General features: G+C 55.3%; 1 protein-coding gene across 2 annotated transcripts; it reads left to right on the top strand.

Moving 5' to 3' along the window:
* On the top strand, window positions 1-10835 carry LOC149912404 (maestro heat-like repeat-containing protein family member 2B). Of its 2 annotated transcripts, XM_090131590.1 has the most exons (31): window positions 1-40; window positions 310-431; window positions 590-712; window positions 847-1012; window positions 1147-1245; window positions 1405-1556; window positions 1915-2058; window positions 2592-2684; window positions 2967-3036; window positions 3152-3265; window positions 3351-3424; window positions 3743-3862; window positions 4008-4115; window positions 4305-4464; window positions 4572-4612; window positions 4849-4990; window positions 5483-5535; window positions 5868-5975; window positions 6284-6409; window positions 6591-6713; window positions 6848-7003; window positions 7221-7343; window positions 7629-7708; window positions 8052-8187; window positions 8304-8396; window positions 8772-8867; window positions 9064-9187; window positions 9367-9476; window positions 9852-10004; window positions 10261-10415; window positions 10559-10835. In XM_090131590.1, exons 1-31 carry the CDS (start codon window positions 16-18, stop codon window positions 10608-10610), a joined length of 3441 nt encoding a protein of 1146 aa, XP_089987716.1. In that variant the 5' UTR covers window positions 1-15; the 3' UTR covers window positions 10611-10835. The 2 variants fall into 2 exon arrangements, with proteins under 2 accessions (XP_089987716.1, XP_089987715.1); XM_090131589.1 differs by having other exon boundaries at window positions 1147-1556.
* The last annotated feature ends 4923 nt before the right edge of the window (window positions 10836-15758 follow it).

Genomic DNA, 15758 nt, shown 5'->3' with positions numbered 1-15758 from the left:
AGATTTCCTGCTGTCATGGAGCGGCTGAGAGCCCTTCGAGGTGAGTCCCTCCACCTCTCCGCACGCCGTGACGCCGCCCGAGCGCACGTGTGCCTCCAGAGTCAGTTCAGGCCGCGCCGGCAGCACCGTCCTCGCTCTGCTGAGCGCAGCTGCCCGCCGTGGTTTCCCCGGCACCCCAGCAAGGGGAAAGCTCCCTCCCCCGTCCCCGCCAACCGTGGGGCTGGAGGAGCGTTCCTCCCAGAGCCGGCCGGATGCTCGGCCCTGGCTCCGAGCGACACCGGCGGCAGCTGCTCCGCTCTTTGCTTCCAGGTCTCTTTGCCTGTGTGGGCTGCGTGCCCAGACGTACGCGTCGCAGGGAGAGAAGCAGGGTGCCGAGCCCTGTCCCTGTCTCCGCTGTGACTGTGCTGCAACAGCGCCTGCAAGACCGGGAGGTGAGCTGGGGACGTCCGGCCGTGAATCCTTGCCGTGGCGCAGTGCCGTGGTCCTGTGGGTGCCGGGCCGCGGCACCACACCGGCACGGTGATGGGTGGCAGTGGGCGGCTCCCCGAGAGCAAGGGCAAAGCAAAGCATGACTGGTCCCTGTCCCCAGGGTGATCGAGCACAGGTGTACCGCGAGCTGGAGGGCGCCCTGTGGGAAGACGACAGCCGCCCGCCGTGCGGAGTGGTGAACCGGCTGCTGGCAGAGGTGTCCCGGGACCTGACGGCAGCCCAGGTGAGGGGTTACAGCCAAAGGCAAAGGGAGCCGCTGCCCGTGCTGGTGTTGTGCTGGTGGACGGCGGTGGCTCAGCCCCTCCCGGGGTCTCAGGCAGTCTCCTGGATGGTGTGTCACCAGTGACTCCTTTTCAGGGTGTCAGGGACAACGTGAGGACGGCTGCCAGCAACGTCCTGGTGGCTCTGGCCCGGATGCATTTCAGCTTGGTGATGGCTGAGCTCCAGGGCCAGCTGAAGGCCATCGGGGAGATACCCAAGGATTTCGTGCTCATCACCCTCAGCAAACTGTTCGGCATCTACGGTAGAGTGCTCTCAGCCACCCTACACCTATGACAAGTGGGGAAAGGGGTCTTTCCTCTCTGGGGGATGCAGGGCTTCGCCCCCTCCTCTGTTGCTGCCAGGGCTCTGACTGTGGACCTCTCCTTCTCCTCGCAGCTCCACAGTGCATCCCCTTCACGTGGCTGATGCTGGCTGGCCTGCGCAGTGTGGTGGGCCAGGTGAGGAGCGGCCGGACCCTGCGCCTCGCTTGTGCTGGTGAGTGCTGGCTCCAGAGCAGGGGGTCTCAGGACAGCCCTTGCATCCTGCCCTGTAGACTCTCACAGGCTCCCTTTTCTCTTGTTGGTTTGGTTTTGTTTGTTTTTTCTTTTAAAATTAATTCTTCGTTTATTTTGTTGTTTCATTTTGTTTTTTCAGTTGTGAAACAATGGTCAGAAGGAGTCCGGGTTCACTTCTGCTCTGGAAAGCAATGCCCCCGGCCTGCCGTGCAGAAAGAACAAATCTACGAGAATCTGCACCGGCTCTTCTTCTCCGTGCTGACAAACTGGCAGGACTGCAAGGAGGAAGAGGTGAGCACTGCTGCATTCCCAGCCCAGGATGGCAGCAGGGACCTCCGTGTCAGCAGCTCTGTCTGTGCCCGGTGGGCTGAGAGCAGAGGGGTGATGAGAGGGAGTGGGCTGGCTCTGCAAAGGGCCCCAAACTGCGCTCGGGGCTGCATCTCCGTGCCAGGAAGCAGCTGCATATCACAGCACTGTGGCAGGGAGTGCTGGGGACGAGGGTGTGGGGAAAATCTCCCTGCTGTCCAGAGCAAGCTCATCTCCTGCTGGGCAAGGGGGTATGGGGAAGGGGAAGGAAAAGAGAAAGCCCTCTCTGTCGGAAGAGCAGACCTTCAGTCTTTGATGCCGGGCCTCTGCCGTTCCTCTCCAGGACAAGCAGGCTGTCTTCGGGGCTGTGACTGCCATGATGGCTGTCCTCCTGCAAGAGGAGCTGCACCGAGAGCACGTCTGGGAGCAGCTCCTCTGGCTCGTGCGCCCCTATCAGGAGGTCCAAGACATCTGCAGAGTGACCAAGGTGAGATGTTGTGCAGGGCTCAGGGTGGATGTGGGGCCCATGCAAATGCCACGAGGGGTCAGGGGGATGCGGGGAGGAGGTGGGGAACCCTTGGAGAAAGAAGGAACAGGTGATCAAGGGAGGTCTGAGGCTTCCTGAGCTCTTCCGTCAAGGGAAGAACAATGGGGACAGGAACCAGGAGGGAGCCAGGAGTCAGTGGGGCCCATCTTCTGGGGATGGGAGGCTTCACAACCACCACCGTGGGGCTCTGAGTGCCTGAGGAGCTCTGTGCTAACAACCAGGCAGACCACGTTTAGCTGCATCTGATGAGGGAGAAGAGGGATGCTGGGTGGGAAATGCTTGCAAACGATGCCAACAGGGCTCGGTTGAAAGCAGAGAGACTTTGGGTGCTGCTGAGAGTTGGGGGACAAACAAGAATGCCAAACAGTGTGCAGGAGCTTCCCCCAGTGGAGAAACCATTGGAAAACAGTTTCTCCGCTCCCAAGTGGCTAGATGTGGCTGCAGCGCTTTTTTCCTCTCCTGGTCTCTTACAGAGCCTCACTATCTTCCTGGAGGCCTTAGAGGGGGTTCAGACCATCATCCCCAAGGACAAGTTTCTGGCCATTACCAGTGCCATGTTCTACCAGGTAAGGGGAGCCTATCCTTGCACCCACAGCAGTTTTCCTCTTGTCCAAGTCTCAGGAGGACTGCAGAGCTCTGAGCCTCTGACAGGTGCTCAGCTGTAGCTCCTGCATGCCTGAGGCTCCTCCAGAGCCATGCGTGTGCCCCCAGGGATGCTGTGGGGCAGGCCGGGTTTTGTCTGCATGTCCTCTCCCTGAGAGTGCCCAGGGAGACGAGAGCTGGCAGTACAGTTTCTTTCCTGTCCTCAGTGCTGATGCGATTTTCTAAAACGGACCTTGTTCCCACAGCTCTCTGATGACACCAGGCAGCACAGCGAGGCTGATAGCACAGAGCTGACCCGCTGCATCCTGCTGCAGGGTAAGGAGAGGAGCTTTGGCAATGCTTGGCAGTGCCCTGGCCAAAACCTTTCTCGCCAACCTCAGGAATGGGCGTGTGTTTCTTGCTAACACAGCACGGGATTTTCTCTCTGCAGCCCGGATCTGCCCAGAGGAAGCAGTCCTGTTTCTGCGGTTGCAGCTGGGCGATGAGAGGGAGGCTGGACGCGTGGCAGCCCTGGGTCTGCTCAGTGCTCTAGCTTGCTCTGATGGTCAGTACCATGGGTCGCTATTTCCAGGGATCCCTTTTGCCATCAGGGTTGTGTCTCCATGCATGCTTCTGCACATCTCTTGCAGAGCCTGTGATGACGGAGAAGCTGCCCCAGGTCGCAGAGGCTTTGCAGTGCGTGTGCAGCGACCCCAGGATCCAGGTGAGCTGCTTTGGGAAAAGAAAGCTCTGTCGGAGTGGTGACGGGCAGGGCTGGGGTGACTAGACAGGTGCTGGGGCATTGACCACAGGGTCGCGATGGCTCCTGTGGGGAGAGCAGGCAGAGTGGAGCAGGCAGGTCCCTGTGCTGCACTTGGAAGGCGCACCGCCTGGTGCTACGGCCTGGCCCTCACCTCAAGAGCCAAGGCTTGTCCTCTGCTCTCGCTGTCTCTGCTCGTGCCCAAAGGGCTGTCCCAATGAGCACGTAGCTTCCCTTTGCCTTCTGACCTGGAAAATCAAACCCATAACTGACCCCTGGCAGGTGAGGAAGGCCATTCTGCGTTTCATCGGGGACCTGCTCAGCACCGATGCCCAGAGCTGCTCATCCTGGGACGTAGTGGGGCATATCTTCAATGAGTTCAGCCGCAGCACGGGAAGAAGGGTAAGGACAGGGGGCTGCATCTTCTTTTGGAAGGCCTTTGCTGCTCAAAGGCTGGCACAGAAGCACCAGTGGGACCACACCTGAGCCAGCTGAGAGGCTCCTGAGAACTGAGAGTAACTGGTGTTTCAACAACAATGTTGTGCAGGCAGCTGGAGTCCTTTCTGCCCAGGAGGCCCAGGAAGAAGGAGCTCTGCAAGAGCAGTGCATGAGCATCCTGGGATCGCTGGATTTCTCAGTGAGAGGGATGACCAAAGTAAGTCACACTCTGCCCTGCTGCCGCTCCTCGCCTTCGCACCACGTGTTCCTTGTCCCATTGCAGCACCCCAGGTCTCTCCTCCAGCGTGCTCTGAAGCACACAAAACTCAGGGAAATTCACAGAGTCCTCTTCATCTCTGAGCGGAGGCAGGAATGCTGACACGCTCAACTGCTTCGTTCCCTACAGCTCCTGTGGCCGCGGCTGCTGCTCTATGTGGTTCCAGCTCAGTACACGGGCATGCTGATCCCGATCTCCCGCTGCATCCAAAGCCTGGCTGAGAGAGAGGACCTGGCAGCGCGGGAGGTAGGAGAGCTGGATCCACACTTCCTCAGCTCCGTGTTTCAAGGTAGGAGCAGAAACTCCCCCAGGGAGCTCTGCTGACCCGTATTAGCACCCAGAAGGGACAGCGGAGGGACATGTGGCAGGGCACTCAGCACACCTTTCTCCCCGCAGGCCCCCTGCTGACTCCCCAGACGCTGCTGGTGCGCCTGTTGGTGAGTAGATGCTCCAGGGGCCGGTGTCACAAGCCCCGAGGAGGAAGCAGCATGGCCAAGAGCGCCAGTGTCCACCTGAGCCCTGGGGCTGCCATTCTCTTCCCAGGCTCGCAGCACCATGGGAAAAGTTGTTGGTTGCTCCTTGCCCGCCAGGGCAGAGCCAAGCTGCTTCCCTCCTGGGAGAAGCCGCTGCTCTTGCTGCAGAAGTGACCCTGCTTCTCCTTGCTCTCGCTCAGGTGCTGGCAGGGAGCCCTTTTGCAGGCAGCGAACTCCAAGCTGCTGCCTTGCTGCTCATGCGAAACCTCCACAGCAGGATCCACAGAGCTGTGGGGGCCATGTGGGCAGCTGAGATCCCCCTGCTGCTGCAGTGCCTTGAAGGTAAAGTGCTGGTGGGGAGGGAGAGGCGGAAGAAGGAAAGGGAAGGGGAGGGGAGGGGAGGGGAGGGGAGGGGAGGGGAGGGGAGGGGAGGGGAGCAGACGGGAGGGTAAGGAAAGGGAAGGGAAGGGAGGGGAAGGGAAAGGAAGGGAAGGGAAGGGTGGGGAAGGGAGGGGAGGGATGAAAATACAACCTGTGGCCCACTGCTTGCTCTACTGCAGTTCCCATTTCAGGGATACGGCACTGAGGCCCAGGAACCTTTCCCCTTGGGGTCTACCCATTCCAGGAGATGGATGGGCCCTTCACCTCCCCTCAGGCAGCAGTCCTGGAGCAGTTCTGTGTTCCTACTGGGAAAGTGTTTGTGGGGAGGGACAGGTCGTTGTGGAGGGGGCGCAGGTCCCAGCTTTGCCCAGTGCCCAGGCCAAACCAGGTTTGCGGCAGCTCTTTTGTGGCTTGATCCCAAGCAAAGGTCTTTTGCTTCCTATTGCTGTGCAGGGAAATCGGAGAGCTTCCCGGACACTGCAGAGTGGGAGCACCATCTACTAAAGGTACAGCATTGCCAGGAGGCGTGGTGCAGAGCAGTGCTTGCCTGCCTAAAGGTGACCTGCTCTCATATGAGCCCCCGCAGGACAGGAACAACCTCTAAAATGCTGCTGCAGAGCGGCCGCATGCCTTTGCAGCACTGCCTCTTCCCATTCGTCCCAAGCCCAAGGCGGCTCTTAGGAGAAGAGCTGCAGGTGGCTTTAATGGAGGGGATGCTGGGGGCAGCTGAGAGAGGGCCTGTTCTTCCAGACACCTCTCCCCAGAAGGCTGCAGCAACTTGGAAATGGGGGAAGAGGCAAAGGGCAAGGGAACATTGGCTTCTTCTGTTCTCCAACAGTTCCTGAGGGCTTCTCTGGAGACGATGGAGGATGACGCCTGGACAAAGGGCCTGAGCTGTGAGCTGAGCCGCTGGCTGGGCAGCTCTGCCAGCAGCTCTGCAGAAAAGGTGGGTTTTCCCCCGGGCTCTACCCAGCGGTGCAGCTGCAGGTGTCCAACTGGGGCTGGGGCTGCGGCTGGTGCTCTGCCCACTCGTCCCGCTCATGCTGCTTCCCCAGCCCATGTCCCCCAGAGGGCCTTTCCCTGCAAGCTGCCCGGGGACCGGCTAAAGCTCGGCCTGCGGCTGCTCTCAGCGACTCCCAGGGAGCGTGGGTGCTCCCTTCCCACCTGGTCCTCTGCCAACAGGTCAGGCTGCTGCTACATCTCAGATTCTGACTTCCTTTTCCGTCCCTTCCCTTCCCTTCCCTTCCCATGCAGCCTTTCCTGTACAAGGCGCTGGGGACAGTGCTGGGAGCCTGTAAGGCAGTCCTCCACATTCACGTCCAAGAGAAGCTGCTGCAACATCTGACGGAAGCAAACGCGGAGGAGCCCTCTGAGGCCCAGGTGAGCTCTCCCCTCCTGCAGCTTCTGTGAGCGTCCCCAGTCTGTCTTCTAGCCCTGCTCCGGACCTTTCTGATCTCCTCACTGCTGCCGTTTCCCTCAGGCGAGGACTGGCCCAGCCACTGTGCTTGGCTGCACCAGTAAGGTCACGCCTGCGCCAACTGCCCCTTGTTCTTTTGTGCAGGGAATGATCTCTCTTGTCAGCCATGCTGCTGAGGGCAACTTCCACCCAGTCCTGGACACACTCATCATGTTTTCGTCCAGGCTGTGCAAGGGCCGGAATGGAAGGATTGCCAGGAGCAAGAAGGTAAAGCATTACGGGTTTCCACTTTGGCTTTCTTCTGCCTTATTTTCACAGCAGCTCCTGCCTTGGGAGCCCAGCTGCACTGTTGGGCACTGGGGGCCGCTGAGCAAGTTCTCAAAGCACTTCTCCCCACACAGATGGAGCTGGACAGCACGAGAGCTCATGCCACACGCAGCGCTCTCATGCTCGCCTATGGCCGCTTGGCACTGCGTGCCAGCAAGGAGCAGCTGCTCGCCCGCCTGGAGGTAGACATTGTGGGCAACATCCTGCTGCTGTACAGCTGCAGCTGCCGGGTGAGAGCTTGAAACGTGCCAGGGTGTCTGTGCCCAGCCGCAGCCCCTCCTCTGGGGAGATGCTGAGATGGGCCTTCTCTTTCTGAAGGTCCCCTGGGGAACGGTTTGTGCCCAGATGAAGACCCAAGCCTTCCCTTAGCATCGCCCCCACGTGTCCCCCTTGCAGCCCTCGGCCCTTCCCGCAGTTCACAGTATGTTCTTCTTTCTTGGGCCTCAGGACTTGCGGAACAACCTTGCACTGGTGCAGAGCATCACCGACTCCAGCTCTGCCTTCCAAACCGTGGGTGATTCCGCCAGCCTTAACCCCTCCTTGAAGGGCAAGCTGCTGGAGATCCTGATGGTGAGTGCCTAGAGCCAGAGCTGCCTGCAGTGGAGTTTTGGGCTGTGCCACGAGGCTCGCTTCCCTGGAGGCACACACGTCTCCAGCTGGTGGGAGCCTCAGGTGCTGGCAGGCAGCAGCTGTGCAGCGGGCTAGGTCCAGCAGCTGTGGAGCTGCTGCATCCTGCAGTGGGAAATGTGGGAGTGATGGGGCTGGCGCGTGGCAGTTGTGTCTGTCTCTGGGCTGGGTGGAACAGCTCTCGCGTGCTTCTTGCCCGCTTTGACAGTGTCTCTCTGGGACTTGCAGGACTTGCTGAAGAAGTATTACTTGGGCGCCCCTGTCTCCCCAGTGCCCCTCAAGGTGGTTCTGGCCCTGGAGCAGTTGAGGTAAGGGCGCGAGCCTCTGGGATCGCAAAACAGGATGGTGCTCCACCTTCTGGGTAGCTCCGAAGGCCTGGAGGGGGCAGGGGGTGAGGAGAGAACGGCCCTGGTGCTCCCGTCCCGTGGCGGGGAAGCGAAGGGGTCTCCTTCCCTTCAGAGAGGGAGGTGGTTCACTGCTGCCAGGGAGGAGGCGGGCACTGCTGGAACTGAAGACAGTGCTCAGCAGCAGGAGCTGGGGGTGTTTACTTTGTAGCTGTCGATAAGGAGAACCTCGGATGTTGTCTGAACCAGTCTGGAGAGCGCTGCTAAAGGCCCTTTCTGCTTTCTCTTCCTTTTTTCCTCCTGTCAGCAAGCTGAAGCCCACTTTTGGAAACAAGGACATGCGAGAGATGTTGACTCTGTGCTGCAAGAACATCGTGACGCACCCTTCAGCAAAGATGATGCTGAAGATCAGGAAGTCACAGCACGCAGCGCAGTACCTGCAGGTAACCTGCCGTAACTTTCCTGGCCACCTCTCAGCAGGAGCCCTACCTCAGCACACACAGCCTATGCTCTGGCAGAAGCCGTGATGCCACACCTCAATCTCCTCTTCTGCTTTCAGCTTCAGCAAACATCGTTGAACGCTCTGGGCCGGCTCATGGTGGTCCTGCTCGAGACAGAGCCCAGCTGTGACTTCTTCCAGAACATAGTCCAAGTGAGTACATGTGGGGCAAGGGAGAAAGTGTGATGCCTGTGGATAGCAGGGACAGAGATCTGGCGAATGAGAGGATGGTCAGCGGGGGATGAATCTCCTGCTGATATGCCAGCTCGCTGTGAGCTCAGAAACGGGCAGAGAAATGGGCCCTGCAGGGGGAAAGGCAGGAGCCAGCCCTGGCAGGTCACAGCTCCCAGTTTAGGAGGCAGGAACATCTGCAGAGAGCAGGGACAGCTGTGCGGGGGGGGGAAGAGGAGGGGCTGCATGGAGCCACAGGGCAGCAGGTCCTGAGGAAAAGTGCTGGAAAAGGAGGGACAGGGAGAGGGGTGGCAGGAAAGAAAAGATGTCCGCAGTGAGACAGATGCCTTGCCCCAGGTCCTGCAGAAATCAATCACCTCAGACGATGTGTGGGAGCGCAAGAGGGCCCTGCAGACCTGCTCCCAGCTGCTGGCTGCTTCTGAAGAGCTTCGAGTGAGTAAAGAGCCCCACCGCATGCCCCCTGCTCCCTCCCCAGAGCCCCTGAGCTGGAAGGCGAGCTCCTCCCAGCTGTGCATGCTGTGTCACCGTGTGGGGACACCGTGGGGACACTGTGGGGAAGGCACAGCTGGAAGTAGCTAGTGAGAGCTGGGGCTGCCTACAGCTTTTTTCCTGCCTCTTGCCCCTGCAGAGAGGAGATGCCTGCAAGCACTTTGGCTCCCTGGTGGGATTGCTGGCGCCTCTGACGTGCGACCCCATGCCCGCATCCCGCCAGTTGGCTGTCTCCTGTCTGAGCTCCCTTCTCCGAATCCAAGGCAAGTAGAATGGGTGTGCACCAGCCCTCTTCTCTCCTCCCCTAGGCCCTGTTTACAGGAGGGAGAGGCACTGTGCGCAGCTCTCTTCTCGTCCCCACCCCGTCCTCTGTCTCTGCCCCAAGGAAAGCAGTTCTGTTTCCAGAAGCATGACTTTCCTTTTCTCTCCGTGCTCTTTCTAGCCAAGGAGACCGACACAGTCATCGAGATGGGAGACATCAGGAGCCTGTGCGAGGGGCTGCATGCCTGCAGCACCACCTTGCAGTTCCAGACCTCATCCAAAATCGCAAGGGTAAGTGGACCCAAAAAGGGGCGGTGGGATCTCAGTGCGTAGGCTTCTGCATGACCCTAAGCTGCCCCCAGCTATGTCTGGCCTTCAGGTGCCCAGTGCAAGGAGCTGACTGTATGATGTGCATTTGCGTGTATGTTGACTGTGTGTGTTTGTTTGCATGTGTGACTGTGGCTGCTGGGAGGTAGGCTTTGCATGTAAGCAGACGCCATGGGTGGAGAAGCTGAGAGAAGGCTCAACTGCCTTCCGTAAAAATAGCAGGGTACGGACAGCAGGAGCGTTGTGATGGCTGCCTGAGTGCCCTCCAGACTGCTTTATGTTTTGAAGAACTGCCGCAGAGCAGTGATGGGATCTCTCCTGCTTCTCGTTTCTCTGCAGATGGTCTGCAGAAACTTCCCCGTGGAACGCGCCGTCGACTTCATGATGGCCATCAAGGAGGCATTCAAGAAAGCCAAAGGAATGCGCGTGCGTGCTGCTGGGAAGTGGATGATCACCTTTCTGCAGATGTACAGAAAGGACATCTGTCGGGACGTAAGAGACTTTCTTCCATGTGTCTTGGACTTTTTCTGGCTGTTGCATGATGCCTTGTGCCATTTGCTTCTTGTGCGAAAGAAGCACAGCCTGAGTGCAGAGCCAGGGCTTAGACAGGGGGGCTGGCGTGACATTTAGGCTTAGGCCTTGACAGCATGTCAAGGGAGCGGGCACTGCTCCTGCGCTGAATGTCCACGGTCACTCCCTGCAGAGTCAAGGATGCAGCAAGTTGTTCCTTCTCCCCTTCCTCTTTCAGGTTCCACTAATCCTGTACATCCTGCGCAGCTGCGCATCATCCACGCAGCAGAGCGCAGTCGTGCCCTTCCTGTGCCAGGCGGTGATCATCCTCACCCGCTGTCACGCAGAAGTCGTGATCGACAACTTCCGTCGGCTGCTTGGGCCCACAGACAGGTATCTGCTCTCCTGCCTTTGCTGTTGCTGCGGTCAAACTTGTAGCTGGGGATCCCGGGACAAAGCGGCTTTTCTTTTTCCCTCTCAAAGTCTGTTTGAGGTGAAAAGAACTCACTCACAACTTGAGACTCTCCTTTTTCTAGTGAGACGTGGAGAAGAATGAGAGAGTTCTGTCTTCGACGGTGGAGCCAGTAGACCAAAGAAGAGAAAGGCAACAAGAAAAAGAGAAAAGAAAAGGAAAGAAAAGATGGGAAGAGGAAAGGGAAAGAAAGGGAAAGAAAGAGAAAGATAGGGAAAGAAATGAAAAAGGAAAGGAAAAGAAAGGAAAGGGAAAGAAACAAAAAAGGAAAGGAAAGGAAAAAATGAAAGGAAAAATGAAAGGAAACGGAGCGGAAGGAAACGGAGGGGAAGGCAAGGGAAGACAAGGGAAGGGGAAAGGGAAATGAAAAAGGGAATCAAAAGGGAAATTTGAGAGGAGAGGAGGGGAGGGGACAAGCAGGGGGAATGGGTGAGGGGAGTGGGTGGGGAGAGGAAGGTAAGAAGGGAAGGGAGAAGGGAGGAAAAAAGTGAGGAAGGGAAGAGGAAGAGGAAAGAGAGGAGAGGAGAGGAGGGAAGAGGAGAGGGAAAGGGAATGAAAAAGGGAAATTTAAAAGGAGAGGAGAAGAGGAGAGGGGAGGGGAGATTGGGGAGAGGGGAGGGGGCAGAAGGAGAGGGGGGGGAAGAAGGAAAGGGAGAAGGGAAGGAAAAGGAAGGGAAGGGAAGAGGGGAATGGAAGAGGAGAAGGGAAGAGGGGAATGGAAGAGGAGAAGGGAAGAGGAGAAGGGAAGAGGAGAAGGGAAGAGGAGAAGGGAAGAGGAGAAGGGAAGAGGAGAAGGGAAGAGAAGAAGGGAAAAGGAAAGAGAGGAGAGAAGAGAAGAGGAAGAGAGAGAGGAGAGAAGAGGAAGAGGAGAGAAGAAGAGGAGAGAAGAGGAGGAGGAGAGAAGAGAAGAGGAGAGGAAGAGGAGAGGAGAGAAGAGGAGAGAAGAGGAAGAGGAAGAGGAGTGGAGAAAAGGAAGAGGAAGAGGAGAGAAGGAAGAGAAAAGGAGGAGGAGAGGACGAAGAGGAAGAGGAGAGAAGAGGAAAAGGAGAGGAGAGAAGAGGAAGAGAAGAGGAAGAGGAGAGGAAGAGGAGAGGAAGAGAAAAGGAGAGGAAGAGGAGAGAAGAGGAGAGAAGAAAAAAGGAAGGGGAAATGGAGAGAAGAGGAAGAGGAGAGAAGTGGAGAGAAGAGGATAGAAGAGGAAGAGAAGAGAAAAGATGAGCTTAAAAATGTATTATTTATTTAAATAAATTAAATGCCAGAATCCTGGCTAAGATGTGAAGAGGTTTTTTTACCAAGTCTTCATTTTAATAGCTGCTATCTCTTCTCCACACCAGTTACGGAATCACAGAATCACCGAATGTTGGGGATTGGAAGGAACCCTGTATGATCATCTAGTCCAATCCCCCTGCCCTAGCAGGAACACCTAGATCAGGTCATACAGGAACGCATCCACACAGGTTTTGAATGTCTCCAGAGAAGGAGTCCCCCCAGCCTCTCTGGGCAGCCTGTTCCAGTGTTCTGTCGCCCCCACTGTAAAGAAGTTCTGCACTGGACTCTCTCAAGCAGTTCCCTGTCCTTCTTGTGAACGGAGAGGCCCAGAACTGGACACAATACTCCAGTTCTGGTCACCTGGGCAGAGTAGAAGGGAAGGAGAACCTCTTTCGACCTGCTAATCACAGCCCTTCTAGTCTGCCCCAGGATGCCATTGGTCTTCTTGGCCACAAGGGCACAATGCTGGCTCACGGTCAGCCCACTGTTCACTGGGACCCCCAAGTCTCTTTCCCCTACACTGCTCTCCAACAGGTCAGTCCCCAACCTATTCTGGTACCTGGGGTGCTGTTCTTACCCAGACGCAAGTCTCTGCACTTGCCCTTGTTATATTTCATTACATTTCTCCCTGCCAAACTCACCAGCCTGTCTAGGTCTTGCTGGGTGGCAGCACAGCCTTCAGGCATGTCAGCCACTCACAGTTTTGTGTCATCAGCAACTAGACTCACTCTGTTCCACTGACCAAAACTCTCTGGCTTCTTTCCTTTAGCTGGTTCACAGTCCAGCTCACTACTCGATCATCCAGACCAGACATCAGAGCTTTACAGATTTCTACATATTCTCATGGAGAAATCTAGAGAGATTACAGGATGTAACACTGAGCTTCCAAATGAATAACCAAACACTGATGTTTTTCAGAAGACCAGCAGCTGTAGAGGACCAAGTAGCCTGGTAGCAACAGAGTGCACGGAATAATTGGCTGAATTAAATGAACTGCAGTGTTTCTTCTGGAGTACTGCAGGACTTGCTGACTGATTATGGGCATCTTATGAGGAGATATCAGGAACACTTAAATTTTGAGTTAATCCACAACATTATTTATTTCCCTCTCTGCTAATATTCCATAGATGTCATGCAGCCTGGAGGAGAGGCACAAAGTGAAACCTGAGTAGGACCTTCTGAAACCTGAGTGTTTCTTCCGTATGTGATTCTCTAGTTTGAAACATTGGCCAACTGTCAGGTGGTTTTTCAAGGTCCATAAGAACGTGTGAATTCCCAAGTGACAGACAATTTGCAGATGGTCCATGGAACCAGGCTTCCTCCTGGCCTGTGGAAGTCAAAAACAAAGAGAACATGAAAACCAGATGTGTTTCCCTGCCCATGGCAAACACCAGACTTTCCATCCTTACAGTTCTTCATGCCATTAGCACTAATTCAAAGAATATCCCACACAACTTTGCCATGTCTGGCAGAGGTTGCAGCTCTTGCAATTGCATCCGTCTTACTTTCAAGTCAACAGAGCCTGTGTCACACAAGGAAAAGCAATCTTTACCTGCTGTGCCATGCTCATGGCAGCAGCAATGCAGATGCCAGCAGCTGATGCCCACAGGGACAGCAAGACAGGACTTATTTTCATTAAATAGCTTCGTCCTGAAGTCCTTCTAAAACCTGGGACATATCTCCCTCTGAGCAGCAGAGGGCAGGAGAGTTCAAGGTGAGGGCACACTATACTCTATTTATCTAGCACTGAAAGCTTAAGAAAAAATGAAAACCAGATATGTTTCCCTGCCCATGGCAAACACCAGCCTTTCCATCCTTACAGTCCTTCCTGACATCAGCACTAATTGAAACAACATCCCACTCACCTTTGCCATGTCTGGCAGAGATTGCAGCTCTTTCTATTGCACCCTTCTTGTTTTCAAGTCAACAGAACCTCTGTCGCACAAGGAAAAGCAATCTTTTACCTGCTGTGCCACGCTCATGGCAGCAGCAATGCAGATGACAGCAGCTGATGCCCACAAGGACAGCCAGCCTGGACTTATTTTCATTACATATCTTTGTCCTGATGTCCTTCTAGAAGCTGGAACATTTCTCCATCTCAGCAGAAGAGGGCAGGAGGGGTCCAAGGTGAGGGCACACTCTGCTCTTTTTCTGGCACACAAAGAGAAGATGAAAACCAGATGTGTTTCCCTGCCCATGGCAAACACCAGCCTTTCCATCCTTACAGTCCTTCCTGACATCAGCAATAATTGAAACAACATCCCACTCACCTTTGTCATGTCTGGCAGAGGTTGCAGCTCTTGCTATTGCATCCCACTAGCTTTCAAGTCAACAGAGACTGTGTCACACAAGGAAAAGCAATCTTTTACCTGCTGTGCCATGCTCATGGCAGCAGCAATGCAGATGCCAGCAGCTGATGCCCACAAGGACAGCCAGCCTGGACTTATTTTCATTACATATCTTTGTCCTGATGTCCTTCTAGAAGCTGGAACATTTCTCCATCTCAGCAGAGGAGGGCAGGGGAGTTACCAGGTGAGGGCACACTCTCCCTTGTTTATCTGGCACTCAAAGAGAAAGAGAAAATGAAAACCAGATGTATTTCCCTGCCCATGGCAAACACCAGCCTTTCCATCCTTACAGTCCTTCCTGACATCAGCACTAATTGAAACAACATCCCACTCACCTTTGTCATGTCTGGCAGAGGTTGCAGCTCTTGCTATTGCATCCCACTAGCTTTCAAGTCAACAGAGACTGTGTCACACAAGGAAAAGCAATCTTTTACCTGCTGTGCCATGCTCATGGCAGCAGCAATGCAGATGCCAGCAGCTGATGCCCACAAGGACAGCCAGCCTGGACTTATTTTCATTACATATCTTTGTCCTGATGTCCTTCTAGAAGCTGGAACATTTCTCCATCTCAGCAGAGGAGGGCAGGGGAGTTACCAGGTGAGGGCACACTCTCCCTTGTTTATCTGGCACTCAAAGAGAAAGAGAAAATGAAAACCAGATGTGTTTCCCTGCCCTTCGCAAACACCAGCCTTTCCATCCTTACAGTCCTTCCTGACATCAGCAATAATTGAAACAACATCCCACTCACCTTTGCCATGTCTGGCAGAGGTTGCAGCTCTTTCTATTGCATCCCTCTAGCTTTCAAGTCAACAGAACCTGTGTCAGTCAAGGAAAAGCAATCTTTACCTGCTTTGCCATGCTCATGGCAGCAGCAATGCAGATGCCAGCAGCTGATGCCCACAAGGACAGCCAGCCTGGACTTATTTTCATTACATATCTTTGTCCTGATGTCCTTCTAGAAGCTGGGACATTTCTCCCTCTGAGCAGCAGAGGGCAGGAGACTTGCATGGTGAAGGTACACTCTCCCCTGTTTATCTGGCACTCAAAGAGAAAGAGAAAATGAAAACCAGATGTGTTTCCCTGCCCATGGCAAACACCAGCCTTTCCATCCTTACAGTCCTTCCTGACATCAGCACTAATTGAAACAACATCCCACTCACCTTTGTCATGTCTGGCAGAGGTTGCAGCTCTTTCTATTGCATCCCTCTAGCTTTCAAGTCAAGACCTCCTGTGTCACACAAGGAAAAGCAATCTGTTACCTGCCTTGCCATGCTCATGGCAGCAGCAATGCAGATGCCAGCAGCTGATGCCCAAAAGGACAGCCAGCCTGGACTTATATTCATTACATATCTTTGTCCTGATGTCCTTCTAGAAGCTGGAACATTTCTCCCTCTGAGCAGCAGAGGGGAAGAGAGTTCCAAGGTGAGGGCACACTCTCCCTTGTTTATCTGGCACTCAAAGAGAAAGAGAAAATGAAAACCAGATGTGTTTCCCTGCCCTTCGCAAACACCAGCCTTTGCATCCTTACAATCCTTCATGACATCAGCACCAATTAAAACAACATCCCACTCACCTTTGCCATGTCTGGCAGAGGTTGCAGCTCTGTCTATTGCATCCCTCTAGCTTTCAACACTAGAGCACCTGTAT

This window comes from Phasianus colchicus, chromosome Z, assembly GCF_987193195.1.
Source record: "Phasianus colchicus chromosome Z, bPhaCol1.hap1.1, whole genome shotgun sequence".
Classification (NCBI taxonomy): domain Eukaryota; kingdom Metazoa; phylum Chordata; class Aves; order Galliformes; family Phasianidae; genus Phasianus; species Phasianus colchicus.
Note: the sequence above shows the minus strand (reverse complement) of the source record. Positions and strands in the feature narration are given on the sequence as shown.